General features: G+C 43.9%; 1 protein-coding gene across 11 annotated transcripts in view; it reads left to right on the top strand.

Annotated features, from left to right (window-relative positions):
- Positions 1-18,273, top strand: part of Carmil1 (capping protein regulator and myosin 1 linker 1) — a 268,940-nt gene extending 250,667 nt beyond the window's left edge. For 2 of the 11 annotated variants that reach the window (XM_060372668.1, XM_021642849.2), the window contains 6 exons: positions 770-1,193; positions 4,363-4,444; positions 5,734-5,946; positions 8,008-8,148; positions 10,803-10,952; positions 17,199-18,273. In XM_060372668.1, coding sequence (XP_060228651.1) covers positions 770-1,193; positions 4,363-4,444; positions 5,734-5,946; positions 8,008-8,148; positions 10,803-10,952; positions 17,199-17,335 — 1,147 coding nt within the window. In that variant the 3' untranslated portion in view covers positions 17,336-18,273. Of the gene's footprint in view, positions 1-769; positions 1,194-4,362; positions 4,445-5,733; positions 5,947-8,007; positions 8,149-10,440; positions 10,466-10,802; positions 10,953-17,198 lie in introns of those variants that run through there. The other 9 variants (XM_060372672.1, XM_060372676.1, XM_021642852.2 and 6 more) reach the window with 7 other exon arrangements.
- The last annotated feature ends 918 nt before the right edge of the window (positions 18,274-19,191 follow it).

Below are 19,191 nucleotides of genomic sequence, written 5' to 3'. Positions count from 1 at the left end.
TTTGGGGGTTTTTTTGTTGTTCATTTTGTGTCTGTCCCTGGCTCTGCTTTTGATGGTACTTCTAAGGAGCAGAGTGGAGATCCAGTCTCCAGCCATGAATGGCTGATTCCTTGTGGCACTCATTTTGTTTGTCATTTTTCTCCATTTTCCAAGTTTCGTTTTTGTTTTTGTTTTTGTTTTCTTCCTGGAAATTTATCCCAAAATTTAAGCTTATTCTATTCAGCTGTGTTTTTAGATACAGGGTCTAAAGTAGCCCAAAGTGACCTTTGACTTTTTATAGCTGAACTCCTGACCCTCCTACTCCATCTAACAATTGCTACACACAGGTACTACGGCAGCACCCTGGCCTTGAGTCTTTTCTTTTGTTGCTTCTTCTAGCAATTTATTCCATTTAAGCAAAAATCCAAATACTTGCCAAGGTTGAGCATTAAGGGTTGGATTTTATCAATTACCTAATAATTACAGATGGCCAAGGAAGGCTTTTTCAGTATCCCCCTAATTAAACAGGACAGTTGCCCAGTTATGTCTCAAGCCAGCCTAGGAGAGGTTCACACTTAGGCCTTTTACCGTTGCAAAGCATGTGTCTGTCCTCAGTCCTGCCTCTTCGTAGAAAGCTTCTCCGTTTTTGTGTCTCTCAGCACAGCCTTAACGTTTTAAGAGCTATAGAATGTGGCTGTTTATGCAGCGGTCACCTTCATGTTCACTAAGTCTTCTTGGGACTTGTCTTCATGGCCAAGCCAACGGTTTCTGCGTCTTGGTTATGGTGCAGGAGGTCATCGACACGCAGCTCAGATGCCCAGGAACTGGGCGAAGGAGATGAGAAGAAAAAACGGGATTCCCGGAGAAGTGGCTTTCTCAACCTAATCAAATCGCGGTCCAGATCTGAGCGGCCACCTACGGTCCTGATGACAGAAGAGCTCTCCTCCCCGAAAGGCTCGATCCGGAGCCCACCGGTGGACACCGCCAGGAAGGACGTGAAGGCAGCAGAGCACAACGGTGCTGCAGAACGCACAGAGGAGATGAAGACTCCAGAACCCCTGGAGGAGGGCCTGGCGGAGGAAGCGGGCAGGGCCGAGCGCAGTGACAGCAGGGGCAGCCCCCAGGGTGGCCGGCGCTATGTGCAGGTGATGGGCAGCGGGCTGCTGGCCGAGATGAAGGCCAAGCAGGAGCGGAGAGCCGCCTGTGCACAGAAGGTGAGAAAGGGGCCCTTTGTCTAGGTTTGTGCGCGTTTGCTTCTCTGTTTTTATGGGGGAAAGAGGTGCATTAAAATAGCCTGTTGGTTAAATTAAAAGGTCAATGCTGGGTGCTGGAAAGATGGCTCTGTAATCCAAAGCACTTGTTGCTTTTGTGGAGGACCCTGGGTCAGGTTCGTGGCACCCACATAGCGGCTTACAGCTGTCAGTAGCTCCAGTTCCAGGGAGCGGAACACTCTCTTCTGAACTCTGCGGGCATCAGATATGCATGAGGTGCACATACGTGAACACGCAGGCAAAACACTCGTGTGAAATAAATCTTACAAAGAAAATGTTTTTAAAATGTAAAACCTAAAGTAATGTTCCCAGAGAATAAGTTCCCAAGCCACTTGCTTGTTTCGCCTGCCCCGGGAGGTGCTTTCTTTGTTTAATCTGTTGGTTGTTTTCAGTCAGAGTGTCACATAGGGACTCAGGCTTACTGTGTGGCCCAGGTTAGTCTCAGAGTCACTGTGTAGCACTGCAAAGGAAATGTTTGAAAGAGGAAAAGAAACATGTTGAGTTTCCTCAGAGTCCTAGTGGAAGATAGTTTACCTGCCTTCCTCCCTCCGTTCCTTTAAGCTCTGTGGTGCTAGAGATGAAGGCAGCGGGGTCTTGCACGAGTGGAGCGGTCGGCCCCTGCCAGCCGCATATCCAGCTGCGTTACTGCTTTGAGCTCTTCAGGAATTTTGTCCGCTTTCTTCTATAGCTTCTTAGAGGAACATATCCCTGTGTGATCATTAAGATAAATGTGCCCAGGTTGTATGCATCATCCTGAGCTCTCTAGAAGTTTCCCCGGAGAAAGGGAAACTGTGCATCTGTTCTGCTGGAGGCATCAGGGCAAAAAAAAAAAAAAAAAAAAATGGTTCTTCCTAGTGGACCTTGCATTACCCTTTGACATCTGTTTTTTATTAAACTCTGCATCTTGTAAGAGTGCAACTGTTCACCACAGCTCTCCTCCGAGCCAGCAATTTCCCAGCTACAGGTACCTGCTCTACTCCCCCACCTCCTGCACCCTTAAACGATAGTCCAGAGTTGGGAGAGCCTACATAACGGAGGTTCTGGGAGACGTCCACCTCGCAGGATACTGACAAAAGATACTGCATGCCCCACCCTGAGCCAGATGACTGAGTATTCTATAAATTTTACTACAGCAAATGCTGTGTTTTCCTAATGAACTGTTTATCACTCTTACCTCTGACAAGCAGCTAATTTTGGTGGAAAGACAGGAATTCAGGAGTGGTTTTCCCTGTGCTTGGGACTGATGCATGAATTGGCTCTGAGTGACAGAATCCTTCTGGTTTAGTGTTTGTGCTAGGTCCACATCTATGTGTGTGTCCCCATAGTGCCACCTAGTGTTCTTGCCTTTGTTTAAAAAAAAAAAAAAAAAAACAAAAGAAACTTCTGCAGTTACAGTTTAGGCCAGTTATGGCTATTGTATCAGAATAACAAAAGCTCTTCAAAAAGTAGCGTTCGAGTGTTTCCTGAGCTGTTTACAAAGATACTAGCATGAGAGTGCATGGTTGATATATACTTGGGCCTGCCTTTGGAAGAACAGAGATAGGGAGATCCCACAGAGATAGGCAGGCCTTCATGCTCTGGTGCTCTCTGCTCTGCATGGGCTGGCATGGGACCCTCTTTCTTGAGGTCACTTATTCATAGCAGTGGCAGATCACGTGCTTTTTGTCACAGTGGTACTGGGATCTACTCAGCATCCTCAAAACCTGGGGCTGCGGTCTTGCAAGAGAGACCATTCCACCTCTCTGCCACCTTCTAACAAGGCCATGAAGACCAATGTGTCATAGGGATTAATCACTTAGACTATGGATGTCATATTGAATCTAGGAGTGGGCACCAGATTCTTGCTTTTCAAGTGAAGAATGGTAATCAAACTGCAGGCCAGAGTGCCTGCTACTCTATCTGATCACCTCATTTGTATTTTAATTATTAATTTAAATGTTTTTTGAGATTCTCACACCGTAGCTTAGGCTGACTTTCACCTCATTATGTAGCCCATGCTGGCCTTGAACTTGGCCAGAATCTTTCTTCCTCGGTCTTCATACTAATGAAACTACAGGCAGGAGCCACCACGTTGCATTTTGGGTTGTTGCATAAGAGACAGTGCAAGTCATTCTTGGATTCTTGGATTTTACACAAACGCTGGGATTTTGAGTCCACCTCTTGTATTTCTTTATAATGTGGCCTTCTGCACTATGAGGGAGAAAGCTGCTTTCTCTTCTACCCTCGGACCACAGCCTGCCCCTCTGGAGCTGTCACAACCTGCTCCCCGATGTGGGATTCTTAACAAATTCCATTGGGAGCTGAGGGTGTAGCTCAGTGCTGTGTGTTGGTCTCATGTGTAAGGCTACGGGTGTCACTCTCAGCACTGCAGGGAAGCAAAAACAATAGAAAATTAGTTAAGAGCCTTGTCACCCGCATTTGACTCCTAACAGCAAGTCTGTGTGTCCTGTGGTTCTGCATCAGCAGCAAGGGAGACCTAGAGCACCAGGAGCCCCTTAGGCCTGGGTGGTACACCGAGGCTGGAAAGGTTCCAGTTGCTTTCAAAGCTTCATTTACTGAGTAGTGTCTACTTGTGTAGGGAAGTTATAGGAAAACTTGCAGGAATCAGTCCTTCCACCTCCTGGTTCCAGGGATTGAACACAGGTCTTCAGGCTTCGCAGAAGGTGCCTTTACCTGCTGAGCATTTTCTCTCTCTCACTTTTAAAAGTAGATTTCCTAGAAGCTTGGCATATGGTGGCTCATAGCTAAAATCCCAGCATTTGGGAAGCCAAGGATCATGAGTTTGAGGCAAGCCTGAACTACCTATAGTGAATACTAGGGTAGCCTAGGCTACAGAGCGAGATCCAATCTAAAAGCAAAAGAAAAGCAAACGCAACATATAAAAAGCCAGAATTCCTTGAAAGCAAGCCTGGAATCCTTTATCTTTCTAGACTGTGACCCCCTAATGTGAATTTTGGGAGTACTGTTCTTGTGCATATGATTGATCCCTTCAACGGTGACAGAGTGCTATTGCCTTTTGGTACTCATTATCTGCTTTATTGTTGTTGTTTTTTCTTTTCCCTTATATCTCAAATGTGCTTTTGGGGGTGGGGGGGTTGTCTTGCATTTTTAGAAGCTCGTCAATGACGTCATCTCCCAGGATCCCTCCAGCCCTGTCTCGAGTAACACAGAGCGGTTAGATGGAGGTGGAACAGGTAAGCAGAGCTATTCGCTTGCATCCCCTGAGGAAAGCCATTCCCCTTCTGATTTTAGGAGTCACCTGTGACTGGACAAAGTAAAATACAAATGGAAAAAGCAAGCCTCAGCGTTTTCCCCTCTAACCGGAAACACCAGTCCATCCCTGTCCCAGCCTCTCCTGGGGGTGTGCTTCTATCCCTGTAGCCGTGATCTTAGGAGCCATTTTTTTCTGACTTCCCCAGTGGAGGAAATTCAGATCCACCCACCCTCCCCAACACACACACACACACACACACACACACACTTTTGTTTTTTGGCGAATTCCTAAATTGTGGACATTCTAGCGAAGTTAGTTTGATGTTCTTAACAGTAAGCCACACATGGAATACTGATGGAGGGAAGTTGTTTTGCTTGCCAGGAGGAAACACTCTTCTCCTGTAACTCAGACGTGAATGGAATCGCCCTGGGATTGTTCCCATGCTTTTAGGTGTGCAGAAGGGGATGAGCTACACTGGATGGAAACTGGAGAAGACTTGCAAGTTGCTGTTAGAATGCTTACCTTTCTTGCCAGATGGATGGTTAACGGTGGGCAGCAGCTGCAGTGTGGATAGAGAAGGATCTGATGCTATTTCCAGAACTGTTTTCTCTAGTAAGCCCGAGATCAGATCATAACACAGCACAACCTTCCTCCTTCCGCTTGTAGCCAGATCCCTAATGGGATGGTAGTTGTGTGGGACTGAGGCACATCCTGTTGGTGTGCCAGTGAACCTCCGAAAGGCTGGAAGGCTTCAAATTTGTGGAAAATTACCTTCTTGCGTTTGAACGTAGGGGTGCATGATACAGTGTAAACTTTGATATCTTACTGCAAGCATTTCTCGGTTCAGCAAAGAGACCCTAACTGCTCAAGTAGCTTATTTAGCAAAGCAAAGCAGCACTTCACAAAGATATTGAAATGGGTGGTTCAGAGTGGGCAATGAGCCTAGCAGACTCCATAAACAGGAAAGTGGGCTCAGGCCATTTGTAAGAATCCTTTATCCCAGCTCTGCCCCTCTGCAGTCTCTGCCTTCTATCTGGCAATCTCTGGACCAGTGAGATCTTTGTGAGAAGTGCTACGAAGTCCACATATTTCCATGAAGAAAATCCACCATTCAGTAGCATTTGATTCTTAAAAACACACTGATATGGGTGTTTTTGTTCTGAAGATCTGAGGAATGACAACCACAGTCTATACAAAATCTATATTCAGATGATTGGTTTCTGTGACTTTCGATGTTTAAAGTGTGTTTTGGACCGCTTCTCATTTTAGTACCTAAACTGCACCCAGGTCTTCCAGAGGCCCGCTTTGGTCTGGGAACTCCAGAAAAGAATGCCAAAGCTGAAACCAGAGTGGACGGGAGCTGCAAATCCCGAAGCTCCACCAGCATGCCCACCAGCCCAAAGCCCCTCCTTCAGTCCCCCAAACCCAGCCCTGCAGCCCGGCCTTCTATCCCTCAGAAGCCAAGAACTGCCTCCCGACCTGGTAAGGGCATCAGTGGTCTGGGATCTGGACTGGGTGGGATCTGGCTGTGTCCACAGATGGCCTCAAGAGTAGATGGGGTGTGGTAGACGGAACTGGAAAGTAAATGCAACCTGAAGGAGCTGGGAACTGGTGGGTCCTAACAGATTCAACACCAAGGCCCACCATAGACAAGGGGTGGACCAACCCAAGACTTCCCTGAATGTCAGGAAAACCAGCTGGACATTCTGGCCATCAGGAGAGGCTGACTTCTGAACTCAGTCTCCAGGGTACTCAGACAATTCAGGGGCCAGTTTAAGGACAGAGTCTGGCAGTGAGAACAGTACAGGCTTGAGAGGCTGTATACTGTATCTTGTAATGTGTCAGAGGTTTACAACAATTTGGCAAACTGTGGGCTTGTTTTGAAGCTAAGATTTCCTTGGATGGTGCATGTATTCTGCAGGCACAGTGCTGATGTGGCCATGTGCTAGGCACGGCCAAGGCTGTCCAAGAGACTTATCCTCTGACCAGTTAAAAAGTTTCCGACTCAAGATAGAAAGCCTTACAGAAGAAACTTGAAGGCACTAGGAGTGGGTTGAGTTCTGCCTTATTTTTTTATGCAAAAAAGTTCTATATCAGGTTTTCTTTAAAAAAAAAAAAAACATTGTAAGAATTTTCAAAACATCAAAAGTTGAATGAGTAATATGATGAACTGTCTATCAGCTCTTCTCCTCTTCTTTGTAATTTCCCCAGAAAGATTAGGAAACAGGGTAGAGATGTATCCAGACCTTTGCCATCTGTATCTTCATCAAATTCTAATTATCTTTTTCTTCATCCTCTAATGGAGAGGCTGAGGCTGAAGAACTGTTATGAGTTTGAAGTTAGCCTGGGCTGCATGATGAGTCCCAGGCTAGCCTGGACTACAGGATGACACGTTACAAACAGACTAAGTGACTGAAAAGCAGGAACTTGTCAACAGAAGCCTTGGTGTGTTTCTGAGCTACATGTGTTTCTTTTTTGAAGTAAGGAAACAACTCATAGCATATAACCTGCTTCCTGGAGAATCTTGGTTCCCTAGTTGCCAGCGCTGACTGTAAAGCTAGCCAGATTCCTTTTATCCTGTTGCAAGCTTTCCCCTTTAGATATGTTGTTTATCTCATAGCACAAGGCATAGCAAGAGTAATGCTTTTAAGCCGATGGATGCCTAGATATGGCTTGAAGACTCAGCAGTATAATCAAGTGTGTGTTCTCAGTTCCTCTTCATGAAAATTCTGATAGATGAGGGGTCACTGTGTCTTGTCGTAGCTTTACTTCTGTGGTGGCATGAATAGGAGACTAGAAGTGAGGATGTAAGGCTGAAGAGAGCCTGCCTGTAGGCTGTCATCCATGTACATGTAGGTGCACACACTGGCTTGAGAATCCCACATGCTAATGGAGCAAAGAAAGAGCAGAGCTCCTTGAGCCCTTCTGACTTTGGTGAAGTGATGGTGCCTTTCAGACAAGAACCTAGAATTATAATCCTTGCTGTCTTTATCCTTTTTAGCACAGGAGATTATTTAATCTCTTTATAGGTCCAGAAACTGAAGTCCTGGGGGGGGGTGTAAAAAAAAAATCCGTGATTTCAAATTGCTCCTAGGGCACTGGAGTATGTATGTATATGTACATACATATCCATGTATGTAGGTGTACATTGTGACTTACTTACTCGCTCTGACAACTGGTAAGGCATTGTGTTGTATACATGCTTGTTTTAAACCAATCAACAACTTTGTGTCCAAGGCCCGAGATGCCTGTGGCTCACTTACAGTCTTATTTTCAATTATTAGCTCATTGAAAATTTACAGCATAGATTCGTATCTATATGTATTTCAACTTTTCATAATTGCCATCAATGTTCATGAATGCTGATTACTTTGCTTAGCAGAAATACAGAAGTAATTTTTGGCTGGAAACATTCCGTGGTAGTTTTTCATTTTCATTTTTTTTAATTGATCATCTATATGTAAAGATTTACAGGCTTATGTCCTCCCTTATAGTGGAATACAATTTGTAGAACAGTTCTTTTGTGTCTTTGTATCCCTGTAGAAGACACCCCAGACTCTCCATCTGGCCCTAGTTCCCCTAAAGTTGCTCTTCTTCCACCTGTCATCAAAAAAGTACCCTTGGACAAGGAGCGTGATGGACAGAACAGCTCCCAGTCCAGTCCGAGGAACTTTTCCCAGGAAGGTAAGAACATTTTTACCTCTGGCTTTATTCTTCCCAAGGAACGTCATTCCTAAAGGAAAGACTTAGTCTCAGACTTAACCAGTGTCCTGGAGTTCAAGTCAGCATCCCTTGGGTTTAAATTTGGGAACCAGAGTGGGCACATGAATTGGCATCATGTCTGACATTAGGACTTTGTGAAGAATGAAAAGAATAGCCAAACCACCTAACCAACGGTCCACCTTCTCTGTGGGAGTAATTGCTAGATACTTGTTAGCTGGCCCGCAGCATGTTAGGACACAATTTTGAATAGGTTTCTGGGTCCCATTATTTCTGAGGAAAGCATCCCATCTAGCATGTCACCATTGCCCCAGCTGAAGGGCGGCTGAAGGGTAGAACATTAACTTCCTCATGGCTCAGGAGTGCCCCGTGGGATCTTGAAGTTCGCTGTGCTGTCAGGGTCATGAGTAAATATTCTGCCTCCTCAGAAGTGTGGCGCCTGTTTGGACGCTCCCTGGGCACCACTGTGCCGTGTTCCCTCTAGTTTCTGGAAATGGGAATGCTGGTTTCCTATGATTTGCATGCTACCCCACCCCAGGAACAGAGTGAATCTCTAACCAGGGGTGAGGCAGGCCAGGGTAACAGTAGCATTTATAATGTTTCTTTCATTTCTCCTACTTATTTTATTTATTTACTTTTTTACTTCGTGTTATTTTACTTTATTATTTTTAGTTTTAGTTTTTTGAGACAAGGGTAACTCACCTGCCTTTGCCTCTCCAGTGCTGGGATTTCAGGAGTGAGTCGCTATGCCTTGCCTTCCTTTCTTATTTCAAATGCACAGTTGGCTTCTGGGCAGAGTGTCACAACGTGCTGGCTCAGCACCAGATGGGCACTGTAAAAAGGCTACTGGGCCACCGTGTCTGGATCCATTCTGTGGTCTGGGTTGCGTTGTTAGCTTTGTATTTGTTTGGAATTTTAGGATTGTGTCGGCAACCTGGCTCTCATAGCTCCTGTGTTCTTTTCTTGGTGATAGTCTTAGGTTAAAGTTAATAGAAGGCACAGTTGCCTGTTATCCTTGTGGCTTAGGGATTTAAGAATAATAATAAAAAACACTGTTTGCCCCTCTGTCTCTGTTCTGCAAATTTACCCGCTAGGTGGAAGTGTCTCCTACTGTTTCACAATGAGGGGACAGATGTTGTGCTTGCTATCACAGCCAGAGCTTTGGGAGTCACTGCGGAGAAGAACTGGGGTGCTATTCAAAGCCATCCCAGTCCCTGACAGTCCCCCCCAGCTGGGCAGCCCACACAGATCCTCTGCATTGGCCCCCTCCGTGTCGTTCCATTCTGCAGCTTCTGGCTTTACTCCTTAGCTTTCAAGGAAGCTTTGAAAATGTCTAAGAGGGTTTGAATTGGGAGTACGGGGAGGAAGAGGTGGCGATGTGTGGGAATGTACATCCTGTTAAAAAGATTGAAATGTTGGAAGGATTTACATAAAACAGCATGCGTGGGGGCCAGAGAGCTGAGTTTAGGAAATTTCTTATTAGTGTATTTTTCTGAAAATAATAACCAGTTGGGATGTCCACTCTATAGCCCAAGGGCCACCTGCAGCTGAGTTTGGCTAAGAATAGATAAGACTGTAGCTCAATATAACATGTTAGATAAGCTTACTTCACGGAGTTGGATTTTCGCCAGGTGTTTGTAGCGTGGGGGTTTGTTTTGTTTTTACCTCAAAACAAAAATTGCATGGTTTCCGAGTGTCAAAAAGTTGGACATACCCTGGTAGGTGATCAAAGCTCTCAGGAGTAAGAATGGGTCCTGGAGCCTCTGGTGACAGCACGAGTGGCATAAGACATCAGAGCTCAGAGCTGCTGTGAAAAAAAAATGAGGAATTCTAAATAGAAGTTACAGCCCTCGAGAACTCCAGGATTAGGGGAGGCATTTGAATTAGGCCTTCCTTCCCAGCAATAGCAAATGCTAGTGATGCTTCATATACTGTGGGTTTATCCAGGCTGCAGAGCTCTGAAGATACCTTCCTGTCTGGACCCAAAAGGAACCCGTGACAGGTACATAGTGCTGCACACTGATGTCAGGCTGAAAATACGCAAGATCCGAGCACAGCTTTCGAATGTTGAGGGGCGGGAAAGATTTTGACATCGGCTTTGGACTAGCTGGTCATCGGTGGGGGTAGAGCACACGGCACCCACTCATCAAAGAGCCCCGCCTTTCTCTCTAGAAGCCGTTCCTATTGTCTCTTCCTGTTGCGTATTATTTATGCTGGTTACTTCATTTCCTTGTTCTCTGCCTTCCTCTGGACTAGCGTGCCCAACTAATTTTTGAAACAGGTAATGACTGTAATTCTTCCAGATTATTCCATAGTGAATGTGATTTTTGTTAACCCATCGTGGAATCAGAATGATAATAAGTGGGGCATTTCTGTTACTACTTCCTTTCTGGGGCAAGATCAGAACTCACCTCATTTTGCACATTTCCATAATGTTGGCTGTTGAATTCTGTAGACAACAGTGGATATGCCCAGGACCAACACTCTTAAGTCCTTTGAATCCTAACTTGGGGTGGATGAGCTGATATCTAAGTTTTAATAGTAATCGTTTTAACATGGATGTCGATACAGTGATGTATTTGCTACTCTAAAGGGTAAAATGGATCCCTTTTCCTTAGTAGTGCAAAGAGGAGATTATTTCAAAAGGCATTCAGATCATGACAGTGGCAAGCCTTCCAGTAGAGGGAAAAGATCTTCAAAACTCTACTTCACCATTGCGGAAGAGGAAGTGAATGCACCTGGGTACAGGAAGTCACAGCCAACAAATGGTTAGAGCCTTCAGTTTTCATCCCTCGCTGACCCGACGCTGATGAACTGGCACTAACAAACGAGCTTTAATTAAGTAGCTGTCGGTGGGGGCTGGGTCAGATACTTCATAGGACCTAATTCTTACTTTATGTGGCAACAGGATGGTCCCTCCGTGGGAGGAAAACATTAAATCAAAATCTAAAACTGGATTATGGGGAGCTTCAACGTACATTAGGGGTTTGTCTACTCAAATTCCAGTGAGCATGAAAGTTAATTTTTGTATTTTCGGTTGCATTTCTTACTCCTTTTTATTTTTATTTTTTCCTTTAAGTCTTCAATGGAGTTAAGCTAGAAATTCAGAGCAATAGAGTACCTTCCCCTAAAGAACATTGATCTAAGCTATTAGTGAAATGTTATGCTATGTTAGTGAAATGTTATAGCATAACACATGCTATGTTAGTGAAATGCAAACCTTAGGTCCCACACATGATCATTCAGTGGACATTTTCTCACCTGTTCGCCTTTCTACCTTGAGAGGCGATTCATTGCATTTGTCAGCACTCGCTTTTTCTGCTGTCTTCCACTGGGCACTTGGGTAAATTTTTCTCAAGTGAGAACCGTCCCAAGAGACACAAAGTAGAGACATCCATCCATTGTTACCCTCTGGAGGATAATTTTGGAGTCAGTAGTGCTGACTTAGGGAAAAATGCCTTCCGATGGCCACATGCACAATTCATGTCAATGAAAACTTACCAAAAAGAAAAGACATGTGCCCTTGGAGTGAAGTTATTTTCTTCTCATAAAACATCATCAGAGATTCACATATGAGGGAATTTATGTGCCTGTGGTCAGGCATGAGGCCCAGCACTCCAATGTACTGAACGCCATGACCTTCATATTCTCTCTGCATTCTGGAACCAAGCTGATGAGAGTGATTTATAGTAGGGAAAGCTTATTTTATTTTTAGAGCATGTGCTTGGAGACAGATGCAAGACTCTTCAAAATCCCTCCCAACTCACTATCAGCAAGAACATCCAGGGCCTGGCTTACAAGCCAGGGCCACCAGAGGGCCCTGTGGCTCTTTACCTGCTACTCGGGTATTAGCTAGCTGGATAACAGGGTAGAGTTAAGGGATGACCATAGAGCCACCCTTCCGCAGAGCAAGGGAAATGAGTCATGTGTGATGAGCATTCATTTTCTCCTGGCCAAGTAGCATCTGTCCTGGGGAAGGTCGGTGGCATTGATCTTTTGCTTATAATGGACATGGTAGGCGGATGTGGTGCTAAGCCTGGAATGTAGGGCCCCGCACCTGCCTCACAGCCTCTGTGTGGCTCAGCTAGAATTCCATGTTCTCAACTGACTCCCTGTGTGGTAGGTGTACTTTTTATCACAGAACCGCAGAAATACTTTGTTTTAAAAGAAATGAAGTCTGATATTAGCCAAAGAAAGAAAGAAAAAAAAAAACTTATTTCAATCATGAGAAAGTCACATCAGTGAATCCTAACAACATTTTTGAGGAGTGAGTTATTTTTTGAGATTTTATAGGACAAAGTCTCTGTTGTCTTTTATTAAGTACAACTGAGGTGACATGGATGTTTCTGGATCCTGGAAATTTACATTTCTAACTATTAGATCCACTGACTTACATCTCTTATTAACAAGGCTCCTGTGGTTGAAAATTAAGAACCACTGAAAGCACTCAGAAACCAGGAAGCTCCCCGCTCCTGGGACCACATCTGTCAGCCAGTAAGACAGAACAAAAGGGGATAGTTACAGAGAAAGGTCAGCTCCTAGAAGAGCAGTGAGAAAAAGCCCCTGACTTTTCCATGACCCCAGTAGTTTACCATTCTCCTTATGGGTTGAGCCAAATTTTGGTAGGATTAAATGGGACCATCTTGTATTAGCTTTTTCTACCTTGATTTCTTGAAATAGGGAACCCCAAAATTGCCATAGGTGCTTCAATTAAAGTGATTTATGTTGAACACATTTGTTTGGTTTTGTTAGTGCCTGTTCTCCTCACCTTGCCTTCGCCTTTGAGAACGCCATAGTCTCTGCTTTTTGAATAGTTTCTGGTTAGTTTGTTTTTAATGCATTTAGCAGAGCAATTGACAGAATCATGGTGTGTCCTCTCCAGACTTTTAAGAGCAATTTTGTTGCCACTAAGCCAGCTTTCTTCATTTCCCAAGCCTTGTATTCATGAAACAAACAGAAGCTATTGTTCTCAAAGCATGCTCCATATTTGATCATGGTTGGCATGGTTTAACTGTGAGACTATTTTGATACTGATTTCATGTCCTTTCCTCTCTGGTTTATGAGATGTGATATTTTTGCCAGCAGATATTCTATTTTCTTGGAGAAAATAGCTGCTTTTGTTTGGCTTTGTCTATGTCGCTGAGCTTTCTATTCATGCCATCCTATTCTGGGAGTCCCTTGCTACTTCTGCAATCTAGCCTTCAGCCACAGACACTTGCCAGGTCTCACGGTCTGTGAGCTAGTGTTTGGCTGGACTGTCTCCCCTGACCGAGATCCAGGTTTTACTTCCCACTTCCCCTGTAAGAATTCAAGAGCTGACAACCATAGTGGTTCACAGCTACAAGGCCAGCACTTGGGAGGTAAAGACAGGAGGGTGTGGAGTTCAAGGTCCTCTTCAGCTACCCAGAGGGTTGAGAATAGCATAAAACTCTGTCTCAAAACAATAAACAAAATTCTTCAGGAAAAATTTAGCAGTCACATGATATATTCCAACTATTGCTAGAAAGGCTTTTTAAAAAGCAAGGCCAACTATAGAATATTATTTTAAGGAAATATCCTGTTTTCTTCTGGTAGGTATATATCTCCCTGGAATTACAAAATCATTTCCAAGCTGGCATCTGAATCTCTAATTCCAACTCTGTAGGAATATTTCAGAATGCTTAAAATTTGCATATCTACATATGCAAAGTTGAATCATCTTCAAGAATGGAAAACCTTGTATTTGAGGCTCTCTGCAACACTTATTTCCACTTCAGACAAGATGTGAATATGCAAGCCAGTATTTCCACTTAATATGTTACCATTCAGTCCATATTCCTGAGTATCTTTTATGTAAACAATAGTACATGAGATGATGATAAATACATGCACAGACAGGTGGACTCTGCACCAGGACAGCCTAGCATTCTTAACTGTACTGCACTGGAAAAGTTTAATCAAACAATGTGGTTTCTTTTTTTCTTTTTACCTTGTATTAAATCAAAGTGTAGGAAGAAGTCTGGAGGAATTAGTGAAAGTCTAAATTTTATAATATATTTTTTTTTAATTCTGGATTTTTAACTTGCAAGCAGACTTAATTCTATTTAGATCCTTCTTTAACCAAAGTCTGACAAAAACCTATTTTCATATCGTTGTGATTAGAATCTTAATTGCATGCAATCAAATAGCTGTTCCCTAAAGACTGGAAATTGACTCAACAAGGAACATCCCTTCTACAAAGCTGTTTGCATTGAGGATCAGGACTAAACAGGCTAGAAGATCAGTAGAGTGCTGAGCTCCGTTCTTCAAGTTCTATGCTTGGTTATTTCTTCCTGCTTCCAATACTAAGGACATGCCTAGCTGCTACTAGGGTCCTTACCACACACAATCACAACTTAATCAATGAAGGTAAATGTGATTGGAATGAACTCTCCCCCGGTGGTCCCGGGTATCAAACCCAGGACCTCACACAGCTCTGCCATTGGCGCCACCCTTATTCTAGAATATATGTTCAATGTTCCTATCATAGTGAAATGTATTCTTAGCCTTCTTGAGACTGTGTTACCTTTCCTCTTAGTCACCACATTGGTTAAATGATGGTTGTTACTTTTATGGCTAAGACTGACTGTTATCAGCCAGGAAGGAGTGGGTTAACTTGGTGATGATTGCTCTTACCTCCTTCCTGTTGGCCCATTTTGCTGCCTTCCCACCCGCACCCCACTCCCACACACACATACACACACACCAGTTCCCTAACCTGAAGGACACAAAAGCCCAGTATCAACTCAGAAAGTCCGTGCCTGGCTGGACTTGAAAAGACAGCCTACCTTTTCCAAGAAGATCATCATATTGTGTCCCTCTAAATTTCATCCATGCTTACTGGTATGCCCGGGTTTATACAGGGTTACTTCTGTTTTTGCTTGACACTAACTTTTTGGTTACATAAGTGTCTTCATATTTGGAAGGCATTTTTGTGTCAGCTCATATAAGGTGGATTTGGACTGCATGTCCAGGAAGTGAAGGTATTAGAAAGGATGAAAAGTTTGATTGTTATCTGAATCTAGGGTCTCAAACAAATGCATTTTCTCTGAAGACAGATGAGCAACTCCCACCTTGCTTATTTTCCCCTGAATCTCCCACTACAGTGAGAGACATTTTTTTCCCATTTACCTCTGCTGGGGGATCAAGGTTTTGGTTTAAATTAGAATGCAACAGTTCTGGGAGACAGCACAAGGCCCCTTACTTTTGAGGTTGGATTTCTTGCCAAGCACCCTCAAGATGGTTGTCTGAGTCTTCTCTGCTCCCCCTGTTCTTAGCACACCCCCAGGCTGAAGGCCTTAAGGAAGCTATGGATGTGAGCATCAAATGGGTGAGCCCTTCAAATTGAAGAACAAAATATTTAGAGACAGTCATTTTTTTTTTCTACAAACCTGGCTTATCAACAGCTTCCAAAGGACCAATTACACAAGTACATTCAGGATTTTTTTTCCCTCCTTATAAAAGCTTTAAAAAGCAGCTGTATCTGTCTCTTATGTCCCAACCCTCTCTGAGAACTTACCCAAAGCAACTGGCAAAAGGAAGTCAGACTTGTAAGGGACCAGAGGAATGGTTCAGTATTGTGGAGGTCGGGAGTTTGGTTCCCAGCCCCCATCTCAGGTGGCTGTAAATCCAGCCTCTGTGAGTACCTGTGTACACTCACATTCACATATCAGATCTCTAAAATAATTTAATTACTTGTTTTTATAATGAGATTGAAAAAGTTGTTTGCCCCCTCCCCTTCAGGATTTTGGTAATTTCAATTTAATGCTAGTAACTGAAAATCAGAGTGCTTTTTGTTAAATCTGCTCGTGGCAACTCAGTTTGCAAGAGATCCTGGATATATTTGTGGATAGATTCCACAAATTCTCCCTTCCTGAAACATTAACTTGAGGTAACCATTTAAGCCACAGACCCCTGACAAGATGGTTTTTTTTTAACATAGCGTAAAAATCGAAGTGATCAGGAGCATCAAGTGAATCACGTGTTTGTGTGTCTTTCCCAGGACTGAAGACTATGTTCCTGGTTGGATTCCTGGGATTTGAGGGACAGAGTAGCCGTGCTTTTTCTTTAAGCAGCTTTCCAAATGGAATTTGGTATTTTTAGTTCAGATGGCATCTCTGCAGTAGACACGGGAGTAATATTTAATAGCTTTCCTAAATATTTATTAAACATTATGAATCTTTCCCAGGTGCGGTGGTAGAGCAACCAGGATGTATGTAGAAAGAACATGGGCTTTAGAGAAAAACTGGCAAAACCTGCCTGTGTATTTGGGAAGAGCAGCAAGCCATGAAGGAGAAAGTTCCAGATGCATAACAAAAGCCCAGTTCCAACCAAGCTCAGCCCTCACTGCTGTGTGAGCCCTCCCGCATTGCCGAATAACTACCAGTCAGAAGCAGGCAATAGGAACGAGTCCTTTACCTTCGGGGTTGAAGCTGTCACAGGCATTATTTAATGCTTTGTCACGGACTTCATCTGTAGGGAGTGAAGCACAGGTGATCTGAGGCACAGAAAGAAAGGTCTGTCCGGCTTCCTGCCTGCCTTGCAGGAGTAACCAGCCTTCAGCCCTCTGCAGAAGGCATGGCACTGGAACCCTGTCCAGCCGGCACCTCCGTGTGCAAGCCTCTGTGTGCTCTGTCCTCTGTGCTGCCCGAAGGGGCGGTCTTGGCTGTGGAGGTCACCTGGCTCAGAGCAGCCTCGGCGACTCCTGATGGCTTCTCCCTCTGCCTGCCTACCATCTCCTCCTCCGGTTCTCGTCCACATCTATGCGGGGTTCACCCTGTCATAGACTGGTTGGTCTTGGCGCGTGTGTTTATATCCACTTGCTTGTGGTTTCGTGGGTTTGTCCTTCTATAGGGTGTCTAAGTGCGACAGCAGGTTTGTTTCTGAAACAGTCCACCATGATCACTCCCACCCTGGCCCCTCACTCCCAGCTGTTGGCCAGGTACTGTTACTGCCCTGTCAATAAAGAGTCCCTCTTCCCTGCCTTCTGATTTCAGTCTCGAGGAGAAGCTGGGGCCCACAGACCCAGGAATACCAAGAACAGAAGCAACGGTCCTCTGGCAAAGATGGTCACCAAGGGAGAAAATCAAGTGACTCTGGAGAAGAAGTGGAAAAAGAGTTTATTTTTGTGTAACGGTGCCCACCCCAGGCCTTCCCGTGCAAGGTGCTCTCCTCAGCCCTCAGAGAGGAGTCGGGAGCAATGCTTCTTTTCCCTTCTCTTGGTGCTTTCTTCTTTCTCTCCTTTTCTTCTTTTTCTATGAAATATATATATATATATATATATATATATATACATATATACATACATATATATGTACATATATAAAGTCCACTTTTTGATTATCAAAGCACATTTTTGGTCTTCCCACATTCGATTTCTAAACACTGTTTCTTATGCCTTCAACAAAAAGCCAGCAATTACACCACGGCCCTACTTGAATTTCTCTGAGGCAGCGACACATTGCCCTGCATGGCTAGTTTTTTTCAAAATGAATGACGTAACTGGACTCACACCCAAGTAACTATCCAGGAGACGCTGGGGCACCACAGGGTGTGCTTGTGTCAGATTCACACACGACTCGATATAGCAATTTATTCTTGATGTATGCAACTGCACATTGTAATTATATTAACAGAGCACACTAATAAATAATTTGTATAAATTATATATATATATATATATATATATTAGATCTTGGGCATTGTTCTTACGTTCTTCTGTGGGGCACTTCTTTCGCTGTGTAGAACTGTACATTTAAAGCTTGGTTGATAGTCTTTACAGACCATCAGCAAGCCCAGCTGAGAACAGAGTGTGAGAAGCCCAGATTTGTGTATATAGTTGATTGGAATGAGGTCTTACGGATATTCATGTTTTTTGAAGGCCTTTAATTTCTGTTTCCTTATTAGTTTTTAATGTGTGGTTTTTAAGAGAAAATTTTTGTCACCTGTAAAAAAAAAAAGTCTAAATACTACTCTTTATAAAACATCTCACAAATATTCACTTACATTACAGGCTGAAAGTATTTTATTCATATGTATATTTATACCAATAAAATGATTTTACAAGTGGAATTTTGACTTCTTCCAGTTCTTTTGTTAAGGTTGGCCTATGTGGTGGGCCTGTGGCTTGGTTCTGAAATTTAGAATAATCACAGTCCACAGATAATCATATAATGTAGAAATCATTACTTTCAAAATAAATATAATTTGATAATTCCACAGTCTGCCCTTCCCACCGGAACACAGATGAAATTTACTAGAAGGTCATAGAATTTTTTGTGTGCTCTGTACCCAGCTCCATGAATTTAAAGTCATGTGAGTGTTAGTAAGCTCACCAGATTGGGGGGGGGGGAAACAGCACAAACGGGGCTTTTGTGATGCTACTGTTTACTTTATCTTCTTCCCTTTGCCACCCCTGGGTGCCTGGCCTAGGAGTGAGTTCCAATCCTGAAGGCCAAACCATTTGATATCATCTTATGACCTCTGTGTCATGGCAACAGACATAGAATATTATTCCCTTTAGATGTGGTCATTGTGGGCGTGACCAGACACACATGATGGTGCCAAAGTGGGAGAAGGATAAGACAGAAATGGGTGTGGGGATGCGAGCTGTTTGGCGGGTTGCTCAGCAGACCCGCAGCCCAGCTAAGCCCACACTTGGAATAAGCAGTACTATTAAAGATATCAGTCAATCCTGCTGTCCCGTCTGGGGATGTTCTGGAAGTCTGAGAAAGTGGCATTCGTACAAGGCCTTGAATGACGCCTTCCTAAGTACAGGGACTGTGCCTGATTCTTAGCTATACTGTGTTATTATTTGAGGACAATTATAATTGAGGCTAATTTTATTAGCATTTAAAAGGAAAAGCTCAGGGCAGAGAGGCTGAGCATCTTGGCAGCTGGCACAGGCAGGAGACGGAGACCAGCGAAAGCCATGCCTTTGAGTATGGCATGGGGGCTCAGCAAGCAATGGCAGAAAGGAAGTAGCTACAG

The sequence above is a fragment of the Meriones unguiculatus genome, chromosome 19, assembly GCF_030254825.1.
Source record: "Meriones unguiculatus strain TT.TT164.6M chromosome 19, Bangor_MerUng_6.1, whole genome shotgun sequence".
Taxonomy (NCBI): Eukaryota; Metazoa; Chordata; class Mammalia; order Rodentia; family Muridae; genus Meriones; species Meriones unguiculatus.
This window is presented reverse-complemented; position numbering and strand designations above follow the sequence as displayed.